We start from the raw sequence: 21,767 nt of genomic DNA, 5'->3' as shown, positions 1-21,767 counted from the left end.
TAGAATAGTGAAAATTAACTGTTAGAATTGTGGTAACGAATTGTAGTTTTGAGAATTTTATAAGAAGGATATAAAAAGAACCAAAGTATGACAGTGTGGTAAAAATTTACTAGTGAACGACTGTAAAAATGTTTCATGTATTTAAATTATTTTTTAGACAGGTTTAATTTGATGTTGAAACTGGTTTAGTTCAAAATAACAAGATAATGTGCTATCATTTAAATTATTGTATTTTAAGACACTTATTTCAACCAAGGTATTCTAGATATTTAAACAACATATTATGAAATAGAAATTACATTTAATGTTGTATGCACTCGAATATTTAAACATTATTCTATACACAAACTACCCGTTCAAAATTACCAGAGCTCTAAAAAATAAATGTCAGAAACTGAGCCAATGTGTAAATAAAATAATATTGATGCAAACTTGAATCTCTTTGGGAAAACTATTTACAAACTATTTATTTATTATTAAAATTCACATAATTACTTATAACCTTAAAAGAAACTAGTACGCTATTGAATATGTATAATTTGTGTATAAAGTTTTTTTAAGATTTATAAAAATAGACTGGTGGGGTAAATAATGTGAAAATACAAAATTTTAGACTTGAGTCTGAATTAGCAGCTCAGAATTAATAAACCATTTAAAATATGTAGTTTACAAGTGAAATACTTTATTACCAAACAATTTAACAAAGGGGTTGCTTAACTAAATGATAGCGGATATTACACTGTTTTAGTACTATTTAAATACTGTAATACGATGCAGACATAATGTTACGAGGCTTGGTGAGAAAGGTCATATGTACCACTTAGTATACAAAGGGTTGACAGAGAAGATGTATTACATCTCCCTTAGAAGAGGGGAGGGAGCTCGCAGAGAAGGGTGCGTTACTTCGCTCATATGTTCACACGTGAAGAAGAAGGGCGTTCGTAAAAATGTATATGTTACAGGCAAAGTATATAATCAGGCGTTCTGTACATTGCCTAAAATGAACCAGGCAAATTATGAAATACTCTGTTGTAGGATATTTATACTTTTCCATCCTTGTTTGGCATTATAACTTATCTGATCCAAAATAAACTAACCTAACCTAGCCATATCCAAATTATCTCATTATTTTAAAGGGTTTTAGACTTTTGATTCTTTATTTTTGCATTGCCAATATATTATGAAGTTAACTAAATTCCACCAACCTAACCTAGTTTTACGCAAAATAAATCAATCCTGGAAAATAAATGGGGTTTTTAAACAAATATTCATTTTATACTTTGCCTAACACACATGCGCATAGGCATTATACTCAATGTCTAGTTAAATTAGGTATACAATCCAATCGTTATTATTCAATTTCATACTTTGCATGTAACATAAAAATATAGCTTTTGATGATGTCTTCTTTTGTTAATGTTGTGTATTTTTAGCCATCAAATGTACTAGAAAACCTCTCCAACCTAAAACATTTTAAGATGTACTTGAAATTTTATTAATAATATTTAATGATGTAATTTAGATAAAATCAAATCTAGTCCAAATTATTTGTCGATGGAATTAAATACATGGCCATTAAGCCATCATAGGGCGTAGAGTAATTCTTGCATATATTTAAGGACTACGTATAAATAGGTTAGGTATAAGATTGTCAATATATTTTTTTTATAAATAATTAGAATAAAGAAATTTTCAATATAAAGAAAACAGTGAGTATAATATAACTATTTATTACCAATATTGAAAAAAAGAACTTAAAGTTACATAAGCGGTTCATTCTGTGGAAAATCAAACGGCAGTAAAAGGTTAATAATAACACAAAGCTACAAAACTGTATTGTCCACATTTTTATTGTGTTACCAACAACTTCTAACACAAACCATTACTTTCCTGTGACAGAAATGTCGCTGAAATTCCCTCAGCAAGAAACTGAACAACGCAACAACTTCCTCTTTCACTCTATATTTCCTGATTTATTATCAGCGAAGTAAAAGGCATTGAAACCTACTCCAGCGCAAAAGCTTCGCAAGCCGATGTATCATATGTTTTGTATCGGTCTTATAAAGTAGTTAGCATTGTGTAGTTTATGTTTTATTTATCAACTCCAACTCAGTGAAACCGTTAGTAACGGTCCATAAATTAAAGATGGTGACACATTTGTGAGTATAAATCTATTTTTAAAAAAGGTTTGTGAAAAGAATAATTTGCAATCTTCTTCAGAATTACGCGTATTAAACATTTTTATTTGAAAATAGTAGTAGACAATAATTATAGGTATTTATTTGCTGTGGCAGAATATTTTGTTAGTCTAATTTGTTATTTTATTAATATGTATTACTTCTTAATATTTGATACCTCATTTCTTAGCTATTGTTTCTGTAAAGTATTTTACTAAGTGAAATCCAAACAATAGATCCACGGATAAATGACTAATTAATATATTATTTAAGCTACATTTAATGATTAATATTTTTCTATTGGTATCTAAGTGTTACATTTAATCATATACTAATTAATTTTGATTCTGGTTTCATGATTTATAAGTTTACAGCTATTTAACTCAAATCCAATTGGCATTTTTTAGCAATAAATGTATAGACTCAGTATCCGGGATTAAACTAAAATATAAATTTATTTTGAACGTTAGAGTTCCTCGGATGAAGTGGGTGGGTTCTATATTGGCCTGGTCGATAAGGAAATAATTTTCCACTCAAGTGAAGGATTTCACGAATGGCCGATCATCCCCAATGGAACCCAGCTACTTCGTCACTTTTGCTAAGGAGTGATGGAGCTTCCTGCAGATGTATGATAAATAGGATTTATCGATTCAATAAATGTTATACTTATGTTGTATACACCTTCTTGGAGGGTTACAAGCGTTATTATTTGGTTAATTCATTATCGAAATCTGTATCAAGTGTATCACAATAGTGTAGTTTTACAGTAGTATTATTGGATTATGAATGCAAGTACAGAGTACCCTTTAAATTGGATGGTTGAAAAAGTTATTCAGTCACTTGATTAAATTAAATGTAATCTAAACATTCATAGTTTTGTGGTTTACTTTGCATATGTTACACTCAATTTATGGAAGTCAAGGTTTATATACGAGATACATTGAAACTTTTATCAAGATAAATTAAAATTTAGTGAATGGCCATAATATTTTATGAATATTATGTGATAGTGATTATCTTAAATATACACTTATTCGGCAATATTCCTACATAACAATTTTTCTAAAACGGACTTTTTCTTTACTTAAGCCTTTTATACACTCGACGTCTTTTACCAAAGTATTAAGGGGTTTTATTAAAATTAGTTATTTTTCGCTTTTTTTCTGTTTTGATCATATGTACACCAATGTGAAGCATATTTAATTTTTTCTTTGTAGATGGGTATATGCTCTTTGATAATAATCTATAAGTATCAGAAGATCGAATTTGAGGAACAATAACCCTTAAAAGATAACATCAACATTTATTTTCGTACCTTTTAGATTGTTTACCCCAAAATTATTTTGGATTTCAAGCAAAACAAAGACAAACAAACTTATATGTATTCCAGTATATTAGGAACGATTACTTATTTATAGATACGCTACTGGTTGGAAGCGCTCACTGATGTGAAAAGTTGAATCCATTGTGTTGAACACAATAGACCAATCTCAACTGTACAAGGGCAAGGGCCAATGTATACATAGCAACACGGGCTAGTCTTAGTTTTACAAGTTGTTTCACCATCGGAGTACTAAACTTGCATAATTATTTCTACCAAAGATTTCGCAACCTTAAGACATGCAGATGTGTCTAAAAAGAAGCAGGTCAATGTCTAAAATGACAAAATTCATATAAGCTGTGTTAATAACTATTAGTGTAATCACTATACCCAATAGGACTTCCGTTAAAGTTATTCCAAAGTTTGTCGCTTTAGTAATTTACCATTTTTTCCAGCAGATAAGATGACCTTCAGTTACAAAACAGTTAAAAAATATCAGTGTAATATCAGTGTAAGACAGTGGTGTATCCAGGGGGGTGGTTAGGGGTTCGTAGCCCCCCTGAACTTAAAACGTGAATTTTTACAGTCACACTTTTTTATAAAATAAAAAAATCTCTTTTATTTGCCTCTAAATAGCCTAATAACGAGAGTTAACAGGTCTAATTTTCAAATATTTGAAAATCCCGGACCACCCCTTCAATACCCCCTGGAACCCCCGGTGTAACTCCTCTCAGCAATAAATAATTTTGATTGTGTTGAGTTTACTAAGAACTGTAATAAAAAGGAAATTGTTTTGTGTTTTAAGTGCTTGATATAAAATACAATAATTTATTCCAACCTATTAATTTAAATTATTAAAATCATAAACGACATATAATGCCTAAGTTATTTTGTAGCTATTGTATTATGTTTAAGTATATTTAATTATTTTATCATCTAATATGTATACGTTGATTTTATTACAACAAAACATGGAACTTTGGTGTTTATAACTGATATAGTCCTAAACTAATTCATTTAAAATGCCCTAATTAATTATTGCTACTGTGATTTTGTAAGTGTCGGGGACGAAATTCAAAACGATTTAATTTTAACACACATAGAACTATCCACACCCCTTTTTCAAAGTAAAATATGTCCATGCCAATTCACACTGCTATAAAATACATACAAACCATCCAACTAGTCTAATCTATATTTATTTTACTAAGTTAACGCAAATGGTGTACACTAATTTTCAATTGACTTATTTTTAATAATGGCGTATCAATTTTAGGACTCCTTAACAATGTGTATCCAAATATAATGATAGTTTTTGTTTGAAACATGTCATACATTATGAGTGTAAATCAACCCTCACACCAGGTAACTGCAATGGCCGCTAGTAGTGTATGTTGCATAATGTCATGCATGTCATACCTGTTTCCGTCTTGTCGTCTTATCACAGACCTGACATACGGCCAGTGTTATCTCTAATGTCACCTGTTATACATACCATACGTGTTAGTCCTAAGAATGTCAGTCCTAATACGGAATGAATTATAAACCTACAATAACTTAAATTTGGAATATTCATTACATGGCGTTTTAAAAGTCGTGATATATGTTTTTTTAACAGAAAAAATGTTAACATTATACGAAGACTAAGAACAGGTATTTGATTAAATTAACTACCAATTTGTTAATCCTGTGTAAGAAATCTCCCTAAAAGTTATTCATGCTGTAAATTAATTTTAAGGCTGTTACTGTATTTCAACATTTACCTCTAAACCATTGAATATTTACTTTAAGATTCTTTCTCGTACATGATGGATTTGAAAAATAAATTAATTTATGTGAATTATACCAATATAGAAGACAAAACCATGAAGCATTAGATTAAAATTATTTGCATCAATATTCAATGAGATGCCAATGCAAATTTATTTTATAATGCATTTCTTGCTATTTAGGAAAGTATGAAGATTACAAAGACCTGTTTTAAATAGAACATTCAAGTTTTATCTGTATAATACCGTGTATTTTTAAGATAGGTTACTTTTTAGATTTTTTAAGAATAATCGAAATATTTTCTGATTCGGAGGATAACTAAGACAGATAGAGCGATGTATAATTATGTGTTTTCAGACACACAAAGACGATAAGTGAGGCAATTTTATGTGTTTTTATAATCGTGTGCATGTGTATACCCTGAGTGTTCCTAGTTGTTTTCGACTAATCAAAAACTGTATTATCACCTTTCTCATTTTTATTTCTAAATATTTACAACAAGAAGGCAATACTTAAAATGATAAATTTTGTATCGATTGTTTTTAAATCAGAAGAATGGTGACGTTCATAATCATAATTACATCACCACGTTATCATTTCATCTTGAGTATTGCAAATTTCATTATTTTTTTACACAATAAATTTTTTATTGCGACTAAGTCCCTCAAGTAAATATTATCGTACAGTAATGAACCTCTTTCTAATAATAATAAAAAAAAAACAAAAAACAATACACTCTTCAATAATATTTACAGAAATTGTTTTTACAGTGTAAGTAAGTGTCAAGTGATAAAATGAACCTAAGACGCTGTGAGTTTCAAATGAAGGTAATTTAGGAGTTCTGTGGTAATGATAAGACTCGAATGGCGCACTTGGGCCCTCTGTAATCTTACAACTAACGAGCCTCATTGATAAAATACTCTCTTGATTAAAGTCATACTCAAAATAATCCTAAGGGGTAAAATAATTAAATTACATTCATCTTGGAGATGATAAGGTGTTCATTTTTGTAAGATTTTGCAAGCAAATGTAATATGATTAAAGTTGTGAGATATTGCAATAGCACATAACTAATCAAATATTTTCATATTTTGAAACTAGTGTTATTTATACTGTTTTAAATAGTGTCATTGACTATTAGTCAAAGATAGTATCTATGTTGTATTTTGATTGAGGAAATAACTTGCTAAATGAAGAAATATTCTTATTCAAAATGATTTAAATAAATTGGAGAATTTTCGTCAATTTCAATAATCTAAAATTAGTAATTACTGGTAAAAAGATGTAGGGAGAAATGTCTTTTAAGGAAAATCAAATACTTAAATAACTACTTAAATGTTTGTATATTATATCATATTATACTATTGTTATAAATATATGTGAATGTTTGCGTGTTAGTTTGAAATTCAATCATGCATTAACAAGTGGTTGGATTGGGCACATTGCCAAATAACATATAGACATATTCTTATCACAAAAACCCTTTCGGGCTCCACTCCAGTCGCTATGTATTTTCACATGTTAAACTTATGAGTATTCATATTTAAAAGGAATTAACGCACCTTAACGACTGTTTCAACTAAAGAAGTTCGTTCTATGGTGTTCAGTAGCATTAAAGAGCCACTAGGTTTGCCAACAGGGTGCAGCACTATTATTTTTTATTTGAATTTATGATAATAGCTAATTTAAGGAGCAACAAAAATATGTGATACATAATGAAAATTATTGTCAAAATAGGATTGTTCAAACAATTTGTAATATTCGCACAATAGGGTGATTTTATTTTTATGTGCATAATTCATCAACTTATTTAATGTATTTTTTCCAAAATTCTTATGAAAATGTATTGTGTTTGTGTGTTTGTTTTCCCCAAAAATACTATCTGAGAAACGGAGTAGCCAGTTAATACTTTTTGAAGTCAGTGACTTTATGTTTATAATTTATTCTTATAATTACTTTTAATATTAAAATTGCCAAATTAGAATAAAACACATTTTAAAATAATTCTGTTGGTACTTTTTCAAAATGATGGAAGTTTATTTATGAGTCAATAACTTGTCTTACAACAGATCTATAGAAATTGATTATTCTCTTTAGCGTTCTCTTCCCGTTGCGATGCACAGTAGGATTAATCAATAGGATTAATAGGATTAATAGGATTAATTAAATAATGGTGGCTAGTTATTAACTCAATTCAATTTCTATAACAAGGCTTACCATTTTAGAAATTAGTACACATTCTACATAATAAATATCATCTTTTGTAAAAAAAAAAAAACGGTCGCCTACTTATTTTTCTCACACACAATCCCTAATGACGAAAGGTTAAAAAGAATACACAGCAGAGGTATATATTTATTATTGAATATAAAACCGTAGTCTATTTACAAAACCTATTATGGTGCAATATATGGGCACAGAAAATGGCAGACATAAGATCACTGGTTTTAGGAACTGTTTTGTATGCTAGGAACATATGTTTCAGAGTTGCATTGTATTGTAACTAAAATAAACTAAAACTAAGTCAAAAGCATTGTAATACAAGGTTGAAACATCAATCCCTTGTCTAGTAATATTTATGTATTGATATTTTATCAAGTAATACTTATAACTTAAATTCACAGGTATGTCAAAAATACGTGCTATGCACATCAGACTTTAAAAAATACAGTTTGAGATTTCTATACTGAGTCTCATTGAAATTTTACCGTCAACTATATTTCAGTAATGAAGTTAATGAACTCCAATCGTCAAAATAATGTCTTGAAAAGAAAACATAGTAAACTTTGATTACAGCCTTTACTCACTAAATTAGTAGCAACATGTTCTAAAGAATACTTTTTACCAAAAGTGTTTCACCGAGTCGGCTTATTGGCACACCTTACATAGTATGTTATCTATTTAGGTTTAACCGTTTTGCTGGCAGGAGGAGGTATTTTGGCGAACGCAGTCGAGTCAAAAACTGGCAGCAGATCCCTCACCCTCCCTCCTCCAGATGGTAAGTCCAAGTAGCGGCTGAAAAATATTGTTGTCGTTTTTACACAAAATCGAGTAATTATTTACATAATATATTTGGATAAAACCTTACTTTCCAAACAATTACGAAATAATTTGTATTTTTTGTGTATATTAAATAAATTCTACAAACTCGGAAATTGTATTTTAGTTGCCATCGTTATGTCAAAGCTAGTTGGTTGGGTAGCTGACCATTTGTGCTTGGCTGGTTATCACAAGGTAGCTAGTTCGATTCCCAATGGCTAGTAGCTTTTTGACTTACTAACTGGATCAGCTGTCATCCATTACTGGGGTTTGTTATAAATAGTTATGGATGATAAAACAGATGGTACTAGTCAAATCAATTCAAATATATTAAAGTGGCATCCCCATCTCATTTGGTAGAGCAATAATATAAAAATCAGTTTTTGTCATACTGCAGCAAAAACATCCGTTTATAATGCATGTTGTGGGTCCAAAGTAGAGTTTTTACTCTCTAGGGAGTAAAGATAAATTTAGTCACTAGGGAGTAAATATCAGCTGTTTTAAACAGTTGTACATTTCGATTGTGACATGCGTATCAAAACTATTTATCGATTGATTTATTAGATAAGATATTTGCCTATATTGTTGTCGATCCCTCTAAATAATCGGAGGTATAATCAGTAACACAATCGTAATAGACGAAATGAATGATTCACTTACTAAAAAGCTGCTAATTGACATTAGCAGAATTTAAAACAAGATGGAAGTCGTTTTAAGAGGGTGTTATCTTTACAACAATTTTTTTTCGTTTTCTAGCTTATTTTGTTAATTAATGATGCAATATGACAAAAAATATAGTTTACCACATGGGAAAAAAAGTTTTTTTTAACCCACACTCATTTTCCGACTAAATAAACTAATAAAACTTGAAATTTACAATTTATTTTGTTATTATATGTCACAATACATTTTGCAATCACATTTTTTATGTTTCCGTTGAGTCTATGTGTATTTTGACGTGCTACTTACCCAAAACACCACAAAAAAACGATAAATTTTGGCTATATTTTTAGGATATATGATAGACAGTGTGAATAAAAGTTTTTGAAACAATCGTCAACACAATGTTTGAAAGAAACAAAGAATTTAAAATGGAACTGTGATAAACTAGCTGACAATTTTTATAACTTACACTGTATTGATACTCAAATTGATGAAAATGAAGCTTAATCAATACAAAAAGATTTTAGAATAAATTTACATTAATATATATTCCTACGTAGCCTATACCGTACTATGCTTGAATGGTTGCTTTGCTACAATAATGATTTAATTTATATTTAAAGTTCATTATTTTATCCACCATTAGAAGGTAAACTTGTTAACGGTTAATTTATGGTTTAGGTTATATTGTATTTACACTTTACAATATTTGGTTAGGGATTAATTCCTTAAAAGTCAATCACAACCAATTTTAACTTTCGCGTTAGTCAAGTGTTAACTCCTTTACCGAACCAAAGATTAGTATTTTTAAATTTCACTGTTATGATATTGTTATGCTATTATTGATCAAGTTAAAGTATAGCTAGTTACAAGTGGGGGTTAGTAAAAGTAATTGAACAATTCCGACCTATATCTTCTGTTGTTGGGATACCATACAGGTGGCAAGTATACGTTGCTGTAACAAAATTAAAATAAAAAAAATAAAACAGTTTATTTGATACCAAATGGTCACTTTAGGAACTACAGTAGGGATATTCAGCAAATAAATTGCTACAAACACAAATTGTTTTTAATATATCTAAACATATACAGGGCTCAAAGGCCCAGCACTGGCCCCACTCGCAATTCTTTTGGACTTATTTCAAATAATGTAAATCAACCCCACACATAAGTACTAAACCTATAAATGCAATACACATTTTTATTTTCTGCTCCTATACATATGGAGAAAGTAATGTTTTTGTTAAAACTTTTTAATTTTGGGTGAAAACATCCTTTATGGTCCCACTGAACCCCAAAAGGTGGTTTTCAAAATCATATATTTATGTATTTGTGGCTGTGTACAAAGATATAGACTACACATGTGATTCAATTTTTGATGCAATTCGGTGTGTCGATACTAATCCATGCATTAAAAATGAATTTTAATGGAGATTATCCAATAAAATAACGTAAAAATCGGATTTTCACAAAAAACGGATCGAACGATTTTGAACAGAACTTAGTTTTAATTCTGAACATAATAGAACAACCCCTAATGCTGTAAATATACAGTTCAACAGTTGTTGTAATATTTGTGATTTTACATGGAAAATATAGTTCTCAAAGCTTAGCCACTGTAAGGTTGTTAACAAGCTAATGGGAGAAAGTACATGACAATTTACTGATACCGTTTAAATCAAACTGGAAACGGTTCACAAGGAGTCAACTGTTGGGTAAACTTACTTACCACTCCTTGTGTTAGATAAAACAAATAACATTAACTTGACAGACAAACAGGATTTATTAGTCATCTTGCACATGGGATGAAGATTATGATTCTAATAGACACAAACAATGAGCTCATGTCAAGTCGAGCCAGCCAAGTATTGGCAACAAACTAAAGTTCGTCATTTGAACGTACTTTTGTACTTCCAACAGTTTTTTTTGTATCCTAGGAACTTACCCACTGCTACCCTTGCGTCCAGTGTTGCGGTACATGTTTGCAGTCGCCGCCTCTGTAGGGAAGAAGGTGGCCCCGTAGAAATCGAAACCATTGGTTATCAGAGAGTTGTACTCGTCGATGGATGCCAATGTGATTCTGACGATTGGCGGAGGCGAAGTACCCAAGATAGGCCCTGTCTCCGATCCGGACGTGTTTCCTGAGGCAGTTCCTTCGTTCCTTGCTACCTTGTCGAGAGCCCTGGTGCTGCCTGTGACAACATTATGTGTTGAGCATTTGTTGGTTATGATACAAACATTGAGAGCAGACGAAGTACGTAGCTCTGAATCTAAATTGTACAAAGCTCTTCCATCTTGATTTCTAGCCATTTCTTTCTACAGCTATCATGCTGTCTAATCGTGACTCAGCCGGAATTGTTGGAAGTGTGAAATAAGAAAGGAAGAGGCAAAACACCTAAAGTACCGTATCTTTACCTGACGTGTTGCCCAAGCCTGTGGTTCTCTTTCCTGAAGGTAGATACCATATCTTTGCCTGACTTGTTGTCCGAGCCTGTATACTTGTTCCTGGCTACATCATCTAAAACTAGGGCGCTGATGGTGATACCAGAGAAACTGTAGGGAACGTGACACAGATAATGGGGAATTGTGAGATGGGTACCTATGTAGGGAAAACATAATGGACCAAAGTGTTTCTAAAAGTAGTGCGACCCAGATTCCTGATCAATTTGTTTCATATTGTCGGAAGCTCCAGTGCTACCTGTGACAAAACATGTATTATGAGTGACACACGTGCAAAGAAAAATAACTAAGATATGAACAACCCATCTCTGTACATGACCCGTTAGTTGAGGCAGTGCCTACGCCGTTTCTAGAGCTTTTGTGCTAACTGTAAGAAAAAAGACCTGAATGTGGCACAGGGGTACGTAAGCCATGCTCTCTCTGTAACCTGAAGCAATTCCCAATAGATTTGTAACCAACCTTAGCTAAAGCCTACGTTCTGCCCGTGACAATATGGTACCTGCAGGATATGTGACACAGATGATAGAAGGGGGTGGTGAATCTAAAGTACATGTGAGGACCACTCTTTAGCGATACGTGATTTCCTAAGCCAGTATCATCCTCATTTCTAACCACCTCGTCTAAAGCTGTAGAACTGCCAGTGATACAACAAAAACTATGGGATTTGTGGCACAGATGATGGAAGGAGGTAAAGTACCAAAGCTAGAACCTGTCTTTGTACCTGATATCTTTTCCGATGCAGTACCAAATTCGTTCCTGGCCGCTTTGTCAGGAGCTCTGATGCTGCCTGTGACAAAATAGGACCTTTATCAGTACAAACACACACGACCAGAACTGTATGAGGTACACAGATGATAAGATAAAAACATAAGAGAGGACCTATCTTTGTACCTGATATTTTTTCTGATGTAGTACCGAATTCGTTCCTGGCCGCTTTGTCTAGAGATCTGATGCTGCCTGTGACAAAATAGGGCCTTTATAAGTATAGACACACAAGACCAGTTCATGAACTGTATGAGTTATACATATGATAAGATAAACACATAAGACTTGTCTATGTGCCAACCTGATTTCTAAGGCAGTGAATCCTCGTTTCTAACAACCCTCTTAAGCTCTAGTACTACATGAGACGAAAGAGGATCAGAAGGTTTTGCAACAGAGATATTGTAATGGAGTGAGGCAGGATATTTAGGGTAAGCTAAGGGGGTGTTGTCATGTGTTGTCATATCTATGAGCCAAACATGTTCCTTAAGGCAGTGCAAACTCGATTTTTGACTCATTTACTTGAAGCTCTAGTTGGTAAATAAGAGTTTTAGGATATATAGTGTGAAATGGATGGCTGGAAAATAACTTGGAATAGGATGCCTTTTACCTGACCTTTTGCCTTAGCGAGCGTTTTCCATCACGTCTAAAGCTATGGTGATACAACAGAAAACATAGAATATGTGACACATATTATAGTAGCAGTGAAGAACCAAAGGTAACTAGCGTTGGGCTGCTTACTTGACGTCATTCCTAAGCCAGTGCCTTCCTCGTTCCCCACCACCTCGTCTAAATCTATCACACTGCTGATAACACAACCAAGCCAGATCGATATGCAATATGATAATAAAAGAAGGTACCTGATGGACCTAGGGTAAGCTAGGACCTGTCTTAATACCTGAAATGTTGCTTGACGCAGTGGAACCCTCGTTCCTGGCCACTTTGTCAAGAGCCCTGGTACTGCCTAACACAAAACATTTCGTCAGATACACATCAAGGGAAGGTTAGCAAACATTACACCTTTCACATGATCTCGTAGGGTCACAGCTTCTCCATAAGTGGAACAGAAGTGGTATGGATCATGGACATAAATACATTACGTCACTGGCCTGAATCATGTACTAAAATATTCAAGCATGAATTTCAATAACCACCATAGTTCTCATTTTATCCTACCATGTCAGAATTTAACATATGAAACTTTAAACTACAATAGTATTCTTTTGTAAATACAACTTCCATTAAATTGGCTTATAACTCAATTGTCCCCAAAACGAGAACGTATATTCCAGTAGCAATCTAAACATCAACAATTATTAATTAAAGTCGTGCCATGTTTTCCCAACGGCGAATGTGTAGGAGTTGAGCGTGTGAGCTTAAGAAGTAATTAAGCGCTTGGGACTTCGGTTGCATTAATTCCACAATTTGTAGCTAAGCGCGCCTTAATTGCGCGCTATATCAGTGGCTGGACCGCGTCCAAGTTGTGGCTTTCGGCTACACAACTTCATTACAACACTAAGCCCGGTGTGGGGTCAATTTTTGAAATGCGTTCGAAGAAAAATATAGCCGTACATGTAGATTGGTATGATAAATTGTTAAATAATTTACTAACATATCTATATATTAATAGGCAAGCATGATTAAACATTTATTCTCACATCATACGTATCGCATGGAGAATCAACGCATAGCCTACTGTTGGAAAAATATTTTCCTGTAGATGTTTAGGATCCCTTCATAAATTAAAATAGGCAAAAAAATAACCACAGAAAATTGAAAAAAAGAACATGGACGTTATGGGTTGCCATGCTGGTGATAAAATAAAATCTAAACAAATTAAAGAAATTCCAATCACATTTTGTATTTACAGCGTAAGGTGAAAAAATACCCCTGCCACAGCAAACCTGCAGACTAAGCGAATTTTAAGTTGTCTGATTACATATTTACTAAAATATTTCAATAAATAAGAAATATTTATTCCCAATTTAAATAACATTATATTTAACGAGTGCTTAGGTTTGCTGCTAGGGGAAGGTAAACAGTGTTTTTTGACCAAACGTCAATAGTATAGGAAATTTACAAAAGCTGCTGACTAAAAAAACATTACCATACATCGTTTTCATGATGAATATTTTATCTCTCAAATAATAAAACCTAAAAATTTCTAAGTGGATTGTTGAATCATCATAGAAATGAAATTTCCACCATGGATTTTTATGGAATTCAATCTACAAGAAAGTGACCAATAGTTCTATAGAAATTTATTTTTTTACATACGAGTACAGAAACTGTTATAAAATAAGTATAGTTTAAGTGCTAAATCTGGAATTACCCTGGAATGTCATTTTGGAATTCCAATATTAAAGCTGTTAAAATGAATACGTTTTTTGCTTAACCAAACTGTCTCTACTATTTGTTAGAGGAATACTTCTTTTATGGTGCATAACTTAATAAATTGTTGGTTGGTAAGGGACAGTATCTGAATGTAAGGACATATGCCAGGAGATCCCTCAAGAAGGCAAATGGGAGTCTTTTGTGAAAACAACGTAATACAAATATACTAAACATTCTTTCTAAAAAATGTATGGATAATCGAATAAACATTTGAATCAATTGTACGTAGAGCTGAATTCCAAGATTCGTTAAACAATTTTAGGGACCCTCTTTCTTTCTAGGTAAGTTTTTGAAGTAAAACAGTTCTCATGTAATAAACACGATTCCAGTATTAAACACAAATAAAAAACCCATCTTTTTAGTATCTTGGTCCTAAAGATTATCAAAACATAAAAATGAAAAACAAATATTTACATTTGCTTGTTTAGTGAGTGGATCATTAAACTTCATTCTCTATCAAATAAAAATTCTAGTATTGATGCAATTATATGTTATCCTATATGTTTCATATTCATTTTCATTTTCATTTTTATTTTCCACGGCAATGCCATTTACAAAATACAATCAGTTAAGATTATAATAGATTATATGAATACAAAATATTAAATTATAACAAAACAACATTTCATCAGCAATAACAACAATACAATCGATCAACAATAATAAACTATGACATAACAAAAACAAGGCATAAGAATAATAATAACAATAACAATGATAATGAAATGTGGTATGGTAGGATGTCTGAGTTTGATCTGTTGTATTCTAATGTAAGTGGTGTAGTTCTGTAGTATAAGTAGTGTGAAGTCTGGTGTAAATCTGTATTTGGATGTGAAGTGTAATGTGGTGATAATTAATTAAACGTGTAGGATTTTATGTTTAAGGGAGGCTAGACTGTCGCTGTAGAGGTCAACATGAGTTGAGAATTCGTTTCCTAGCCGTTGGAGTCGGATCATCGGACTATTACCCAGGTAGTTTGTTCTGTACTGCGCCCTGAAGAAAACATCTGTAGACCTAATGTAATGTTATTCTAGTATTCAAAAGTGAATGTAGAAGAATCTTCTTTCCCTAAAGCATTTTTTATATTCGCAACATTTGTGACTCAGAAAATATTTCATCACATTCTTACAATACATTTTAAGATAATGCCACATGGAAAGTCTACCAGTTAAAATGACGCCACTCACCCTGTTGGCCACCAGCTGAAGACAGAGAAGTTCCACTGCCACTTGCCACAACACCTCCCTGGAGTCTGCAGACCTCCACCACGGAGGAGTATTTGTACAACGCGTGTCTGATGTCCTCCTCCGGCACCTCGTCCGGCACCTCCAGCACAAACACAACGAACGTCTTCTGAGGCCGACACGGGATCGGGATCTGGAACGTGTGAGAAGTTGTGGAGAACCGTTGTGGTGTGGCGTGAATGAAAAAATAATAGTGTACGAAAAATAGAGAAAGAATCATACTCACCTGACTCCGTCTGTTTTTGTTCGCCCTCAAAGACAACCAGTCTATTGGAACGGACATTTTAGGTTACAATAGTAAGTGTTCAGTTATTGTTACAAATGTCCATCAAATGGAGAATTATGTTGGCCCTACCCCTACCTAGGCCCCAGTAGTACAGTAAAGAAATTTTAAAAAAATAGTACAAGCAAGGAATTTGGTACAAATGTTGGATATACGTTACTTTTGAACATACTAAAAGTCCACTAATATTGAAACTGTCCTACCTCGAAATGGAAAATGGCGTCATATTTCTGTATTTTCGACTAAAGTGGCTTTATTATTGGAGATACAGGAAAAGGTTTTGTATACAAAATGTAGTCCATCTAAAAATACACATTGATGTTTATTTTTTATTTTTCTCTAAGCCCAAAAGGTTTTAGAGTTATTTGCGATTAAAAGTATGGTTAGTTTTTTTATTTATCAAAAGTAGGTACTGGTAAAAATAGAAACTGATCGCAAATAATAATTTACGTAACAGAATTTACCAAACTCAGGTAATATTACTATCCAAAGGGAACCTTTTGGTAAAAACCAAACTTAATTAATACTTTTTAGCCTGTTATTCTTCTTTCTTCGTCAATGATTTATTTTTATTTTTACTGTAGTGAATATTATTAATATGAAAGTTTATGTCCAAATGTAATCTGACAATACAGGATTTACATTACGCAAATGTCTCTATAAGAGTAAATAACTGACTTTGAGTTCCCATGCATGAAACTCATATTGGTGGAAAACATAAACAATCTATTTGCATTATAGTAGTTAAATACAAATCAAATTGACGATTGTGAGATATTTTTTGCACTAACATAGGGTTATTTTGTCTGCTTTAAATTTACTTGGGTAAAGCGTATTTGCATAAATGAGTCATAGTTTACTCTTCCATAAGTATTACATGAAGTTAGTTGTACACGTTGTTATACCTTAAATTGACGTACCTGTATTAATTTGTGCAAAGTTGAAGCAACATTTTGATTCCAAATACGGGTCTTCACTAATCAAATAAGTAAATAATTCTCATGGTAAAATGAAACCGGGGTTAATCGTTAGTGGGGATTCCTTACCACAACAGTTAAATTAAATTAATCTTAACTGGCAGTATATTTATAAATAGTATCCAGTCTATTTAATTAGTTAGTTTAACTATTATATGTTTGAAACTATAAATATTCTAGACGACAAATAAATGACTAGTTTTGAAGCAATCAAGGACTAATTAAAACACTACAATATAAACAACACTCTAATTTACCACTGCACTATTGTAATGAACCCATTCAGCTAAAATTGTAAAAAGCGGAGTTAAAAGTAAAATATCTTAACAAATTTGATTTGACAATTGAGACTTATGTTATCTCATTGGTATAGTTACTCGTACAATATAACCAGAAGTCTGGATTTATTATGCAATAGAAATGTTTGAAAAAATAATAGTTAAATTAAATATAACTACAAGCATAATCTGTTTCGTAGTTTTTTATACAAAAATATTTAACAGCATTTTATTAACAAATTTAATTATTTTGAGATAAAGGTAAACTTAACCTTTTCGTCTCATAACTCCTATTAATCTCCATTAATTTAAGATTTTCTAAATTCTCTTGATTAAGAGTCTTATATTGCTGAAATATTTAAGAAGGAACGAATACCAACAAAATATTTGTTTGAAGACCCGTTAAAGATTCTTGGTATACATTGATTTCTTTGATAGGATCTATTTTGCATGGTTTCCAGTCCTTATGCTAAGAGTTTTAGGAGTTGTTATTGCAGTATACTATTTTTATAAGCAGATGATATATGATAAAAGTAGTACGATTGAGAGCTATTAAATTTGATTATTTTATCATTCCATCAAACATATTGCAAGTTTTTTCATTACTGTTGCAAGAAAGCTTGTATATAAATAATCTAACTTTTTCGATAAAATAAATTAAAATAAATAAAATTAAAATAAAATTAAATTGTAAACATTTGTTTACAAGATGATTTTTCTCATTAAAACTGCAAGAAACTTTGGCTTTGTGTAAACTAGCTGATCTGAATTGTACACGGTTTTAACTGACTACTGAATTCCCGTACGTAGGACGGGCTAACACCTCGTCTATATACAGAGTGTTCATTTGAAAACTTTCCATATCTGTTGTGTGCAAAAGTAAGGCTTTTTAACACTTGTTTGTTCTCATTTCCCCCTAATTTAGGCATGCCAAATCTAATAAAATTATTTTCAGTTTCAAAAAATGCCCCAAAAGGGCCCAATTTGGGGGGTAGGGGTGTTTTTTGAGAATTTTTCAAATGTAAACATGGGTTGTGTGATGCATCAATTTAAAGGTCTAATCACCCCGATTATTTTGGTGCAATAAAAATGTAATTATCTTTAACCGTATTTACAGGGTGGGTCAAAACGTTTTAAAAAAGGACTTTGAAGTTAAATACCGTTTTACCCAAACTACTGAATGGAAGAGCGCCAAATTTCTTTCCAAGCTTATTCTTGATCTACTCTTTAAGATAACTTGTAATAAGGGCATTTTCCATGTTATTTTCTAATTTTAAAAAAATCTCAAATTTTAAGAATAAAAGAAAGCTGAAAACTCAAAATTCTTAAATAGCAAGGTATAACAAATTTCATACCACGTGAAAGGTCTTTCTTTAACAAACATTTTACGTATTTAAGTTTTCTTTCTATCTCTTACCGTTTAAAAATTGCAGTAGAAAAACTGAGTTTTCTATGGTAAAATTATAACTAGTTTTCTAACAAAACACATTGCACTTTGCTCAACGATGTATTATGATTAATTACAAATTGATCAACTACTTTTACTTGTGTCAGTTCATCTTGGACCCTTCATCCTGTTCTTTTCTCATTGGTAACTGAGCCAGTTTCAGAAATTTCTTAACTAAATCATTTACAACTTTATGACTTAAGGTCTTACCTGGATATTTATTGTTAAACAGTTTGCAGTTATCCTGAAACACTTTTGTTCTGCCCAATAAGTAAAAATAAAGTCAATTTTTTTAGGTGTACACCATATTCGATTAGATACTACAGAAAATAGTACTTTTTGAAATTAGTACTACCATTGACTACTAATTGACTACCATTGACTACTAGTCAATGGTACTACAGAAAGCGGCCCACATGTAGGTTGTCCTCATCAGCTATAAGACTTGTTTTTCACAAAGTAAAACGTAATGACTTGTTTGTCAATCAGGGTATCAATAGTTATGAATTGTTTCCTTCAGTTAATGCACCATTAAATGTGTCTAGAGACGAATTTTGGCTGTTTTATTAGAAAACTAGTTACAATATTACTATTTTACCATAGAAAACTCAGTTTTTCTACTGCAATTTTTAAACGGTAAGAGATAGAAAGAAAACTTAAATACGTAAAATGTTTGTTAAAAAAAGACCTTTCACGTGGTATGAAATTTGTTATACCTTACTATTTAAGAATTTTGAGTTTTCAGCTTTCTTTTATTCTTAAAATTTGAGATTTTTTAAAAATTAGAAAATAACATGGAAAATGCCCTTATTACAAGTTATCTTAAAGAGTAGATCAAGAAAAAACTTGGAAAGAAATTTGGCGCTCTTCCATTCAGTAGTTCGGGTAATACGGTATTTAACTTCAAAGTCCTTTTTTAAAACGTTTTGACCCACCCTGTAAATACGGTTAAAGATATTAACATTTTTATTGCACCAAAATAATCGGGGTGATTAGACCTTTAAGTTGATGCATCACACAACCCATGTTTACATTTGAAAATTTCTCAAAAAGCACCCCTACCCCCCAAATTCGGCCCTTTTGGGGCATTTTTCGAAATTGAAAATAATTTTATTGGATTTGGGATGTCCAAATTAGGGGGAAATGAGAACAAACAAGTGTAAAAAGCCTTACCTTTGCACACAACAGATATGGAAAGTTTTCAAATGAACACCCTGTATAAAGCCAAAAGTACCCATGAACTTTTGAGAAAACTACAAGTCACACCCCCATAAACCATATACTTAAAATGTTCGTCATGACGAGAAACCTTGCGCAAAATTATCCATTATTTCATAAATTGCCCTATAATATCGTAATTGCTTTCTAAAGGGAACTTTCCATTTACCTAATGTTAAAAATACCTCAGCTGTTATTATTTGTTTGTATTACCATTACTGTATTCTGCTTTGTTTATTTCAGCTTAACTTAACCAATCAATAGTTTTATTAATACTTATGTAGTAAACGGGGTGGAGCCCGTGGATAACAGCTAGTTGAATGTAAGAGACATTTGTAGTGTATTTTGAGCTATATGAATCGAACTTAAATATGAATCACTTTGAATATTACAAGACTGGCAATAAAATAAAACATTTAAATATTGATCAAATAACATGACTTTGTGGTATTTTATACTATTTAAATTGAACTGCTTTCAGTTAGAAATTAAATATAGAGCATATAAGCATTGATTACTATGAACTCAATATAAAATGTTTGTAATAAAAAAAGTAATTGAAATTAGTGGGAAAGAGAAAAACGTGACGTATTAAATAAGAATTAGCAAGTTGATATTGCAGATTTATAATCTGAGTTGTAATGTCAAACGGCTTATCCAACGATGAAGTAATGAATATCTGAAGTAATACTCGGAGGTTTAACCTCAATCAGGTTGTTAATGAAGCACATGTTAATGGTTAACACTTGTTAATTATTAATACGACGATTGATATAAACTTAGACTTTTGGGATTATCTATTGATAATCACAATACATGTATCCAATTATAATATATAAGAAGAAGTTAAAATGATGAATCCTTGAATATTATAGCTCTCCTCCAATATCCTTTAAATATTTTACATAAATAATAATTTGAAATGACATTGAGTTCTTATTAAAATTTATTTTTTTATAATAAGATAAGATCATAAAAATGTATATCTTACAGTTCACACGATATTCACACGATTTCTAAGTAAAACTATTTAATCAGAAAATATTGGTTTTATTCCCAAATATTTATTCAGCTACCTCAATTAGACAGGTTTAGTTTATGTTGTTTTTTCAAATAAATAGTTGGTATTAAATTTGTGGGGCTGTCTAGTGTCTAAGTGCCCGGCACGTCAGCCGAAACTTATTGTGCATGAGGTATGAAAATTACTTTAACACATTTTTTTTTAAGTGTCCAATATATTAAGAACTGAAATTACTGCTTCATCAACTAAACGAGTTATTGAAATTTCAACTTTTATAAAACCTATTTACTAACCTTTTTGTAAAACCTAGCTCCCGTAACTTTATGAAAGCCCTTCTTGAAAGTCGCTTGGTAGTCGTCCATCTCGGCAAACTTGAACAATATCCCAGTGGCGGTCTTCGTCAGCGAGTAGGGTCCTCGGAAGTTCATCTTCTCGCAGATCGCCGACGCCTTCTCCATGTTCAGCTCGTTGCTGGGGGTCAGCAGGAAGGCGCCCTTGGTCAGGAAGTTCTCGCCGTCGGACAGCTCAGAGTCCGTGTCGTCCTGGTCGCTGGGCTGCCGGAGGTCGGTGCTGGAAGCCTTCATGGCGCTGCCTTTGCTGCCTGCACTGCCGCTCTTCATGGAGGGACTAGGCGTCTCTCGCGGTGCCTCCGCCACCTCTTCCACATCCGCTGACATCAACGCTGTCTCTGACTCCTCCTCCCCCGCACTCGA

The 21,767-nt window shown here is 32.2% G+C and overlaps 1 protein-coding gene across 5 annotated transcripts; it reads right to left on the bottom strand.

Annotated features, from left to right (window-relative positions):
• Positions 1-7,654: 7,654 nt before the first annotated feature.
• On the bottom strand, positions 7,655-21,767 carry LOC128990164 (uncharacterized). Of its 5 annotated transcripts, XM_054412440.1 has the most exons (8): positions 21,348-21,767; positions 15,774-15,963; positions 13,091-13,156; positions 12,322-12,387; positions 12,152-12,217; positions 10,916-11,162; positions 9,878-9,925; positions 7,655-8,283 (listed from the first exon to the last, which is right to left on the bottom strand). In XM_054412440.1, exons 1-8 carry the CDS (start codon positions 21,729-21,731, stop codon positions 8,166-8,168), a joined length of 1,185 nt encoding a protein of 394 aa, XP_054268415.1. In that variant the 5' UTR covers positions 21,732-21,767; the 3' UTR covers positions 7,655-8,165. The 5 variants fall into 5 exon arrangements, with proteins under 5 accessions (XP_054268415.1, XP_054268416.1, XP_054268417.1 ...); XM_054412441.1 differs by lacking the exon at positions 9,878-9,925; XM_054412442.1 differs by lacking the exons at positions 12,152-12,217; positions 12,322-12,387.

The sequence above is a fragment of the Macrosteles quadrilineatus genome, unplaced genomic scaffold (assembly GCF_028750875.1).
Source record: "Macrosteles quadrilineatus isolate MER2022 unplaced genomic scaffold, UCM_ALF_1.0 Scaffold_3__2_contigs__length_128488019, whole genome shotgun sequence".
Classification (NCBI taxonomy): Eukaryota; Metazoa; Arthropoda; class Insecta; order Hemiptera; family Cicadellidae; genus Macrosteles; species Macrosteles quadrilineatus.
Note: the sequence above shows the minus strand (reverse complement) of the source record. Positions and strands in the feature narration are given on the sequence as shown.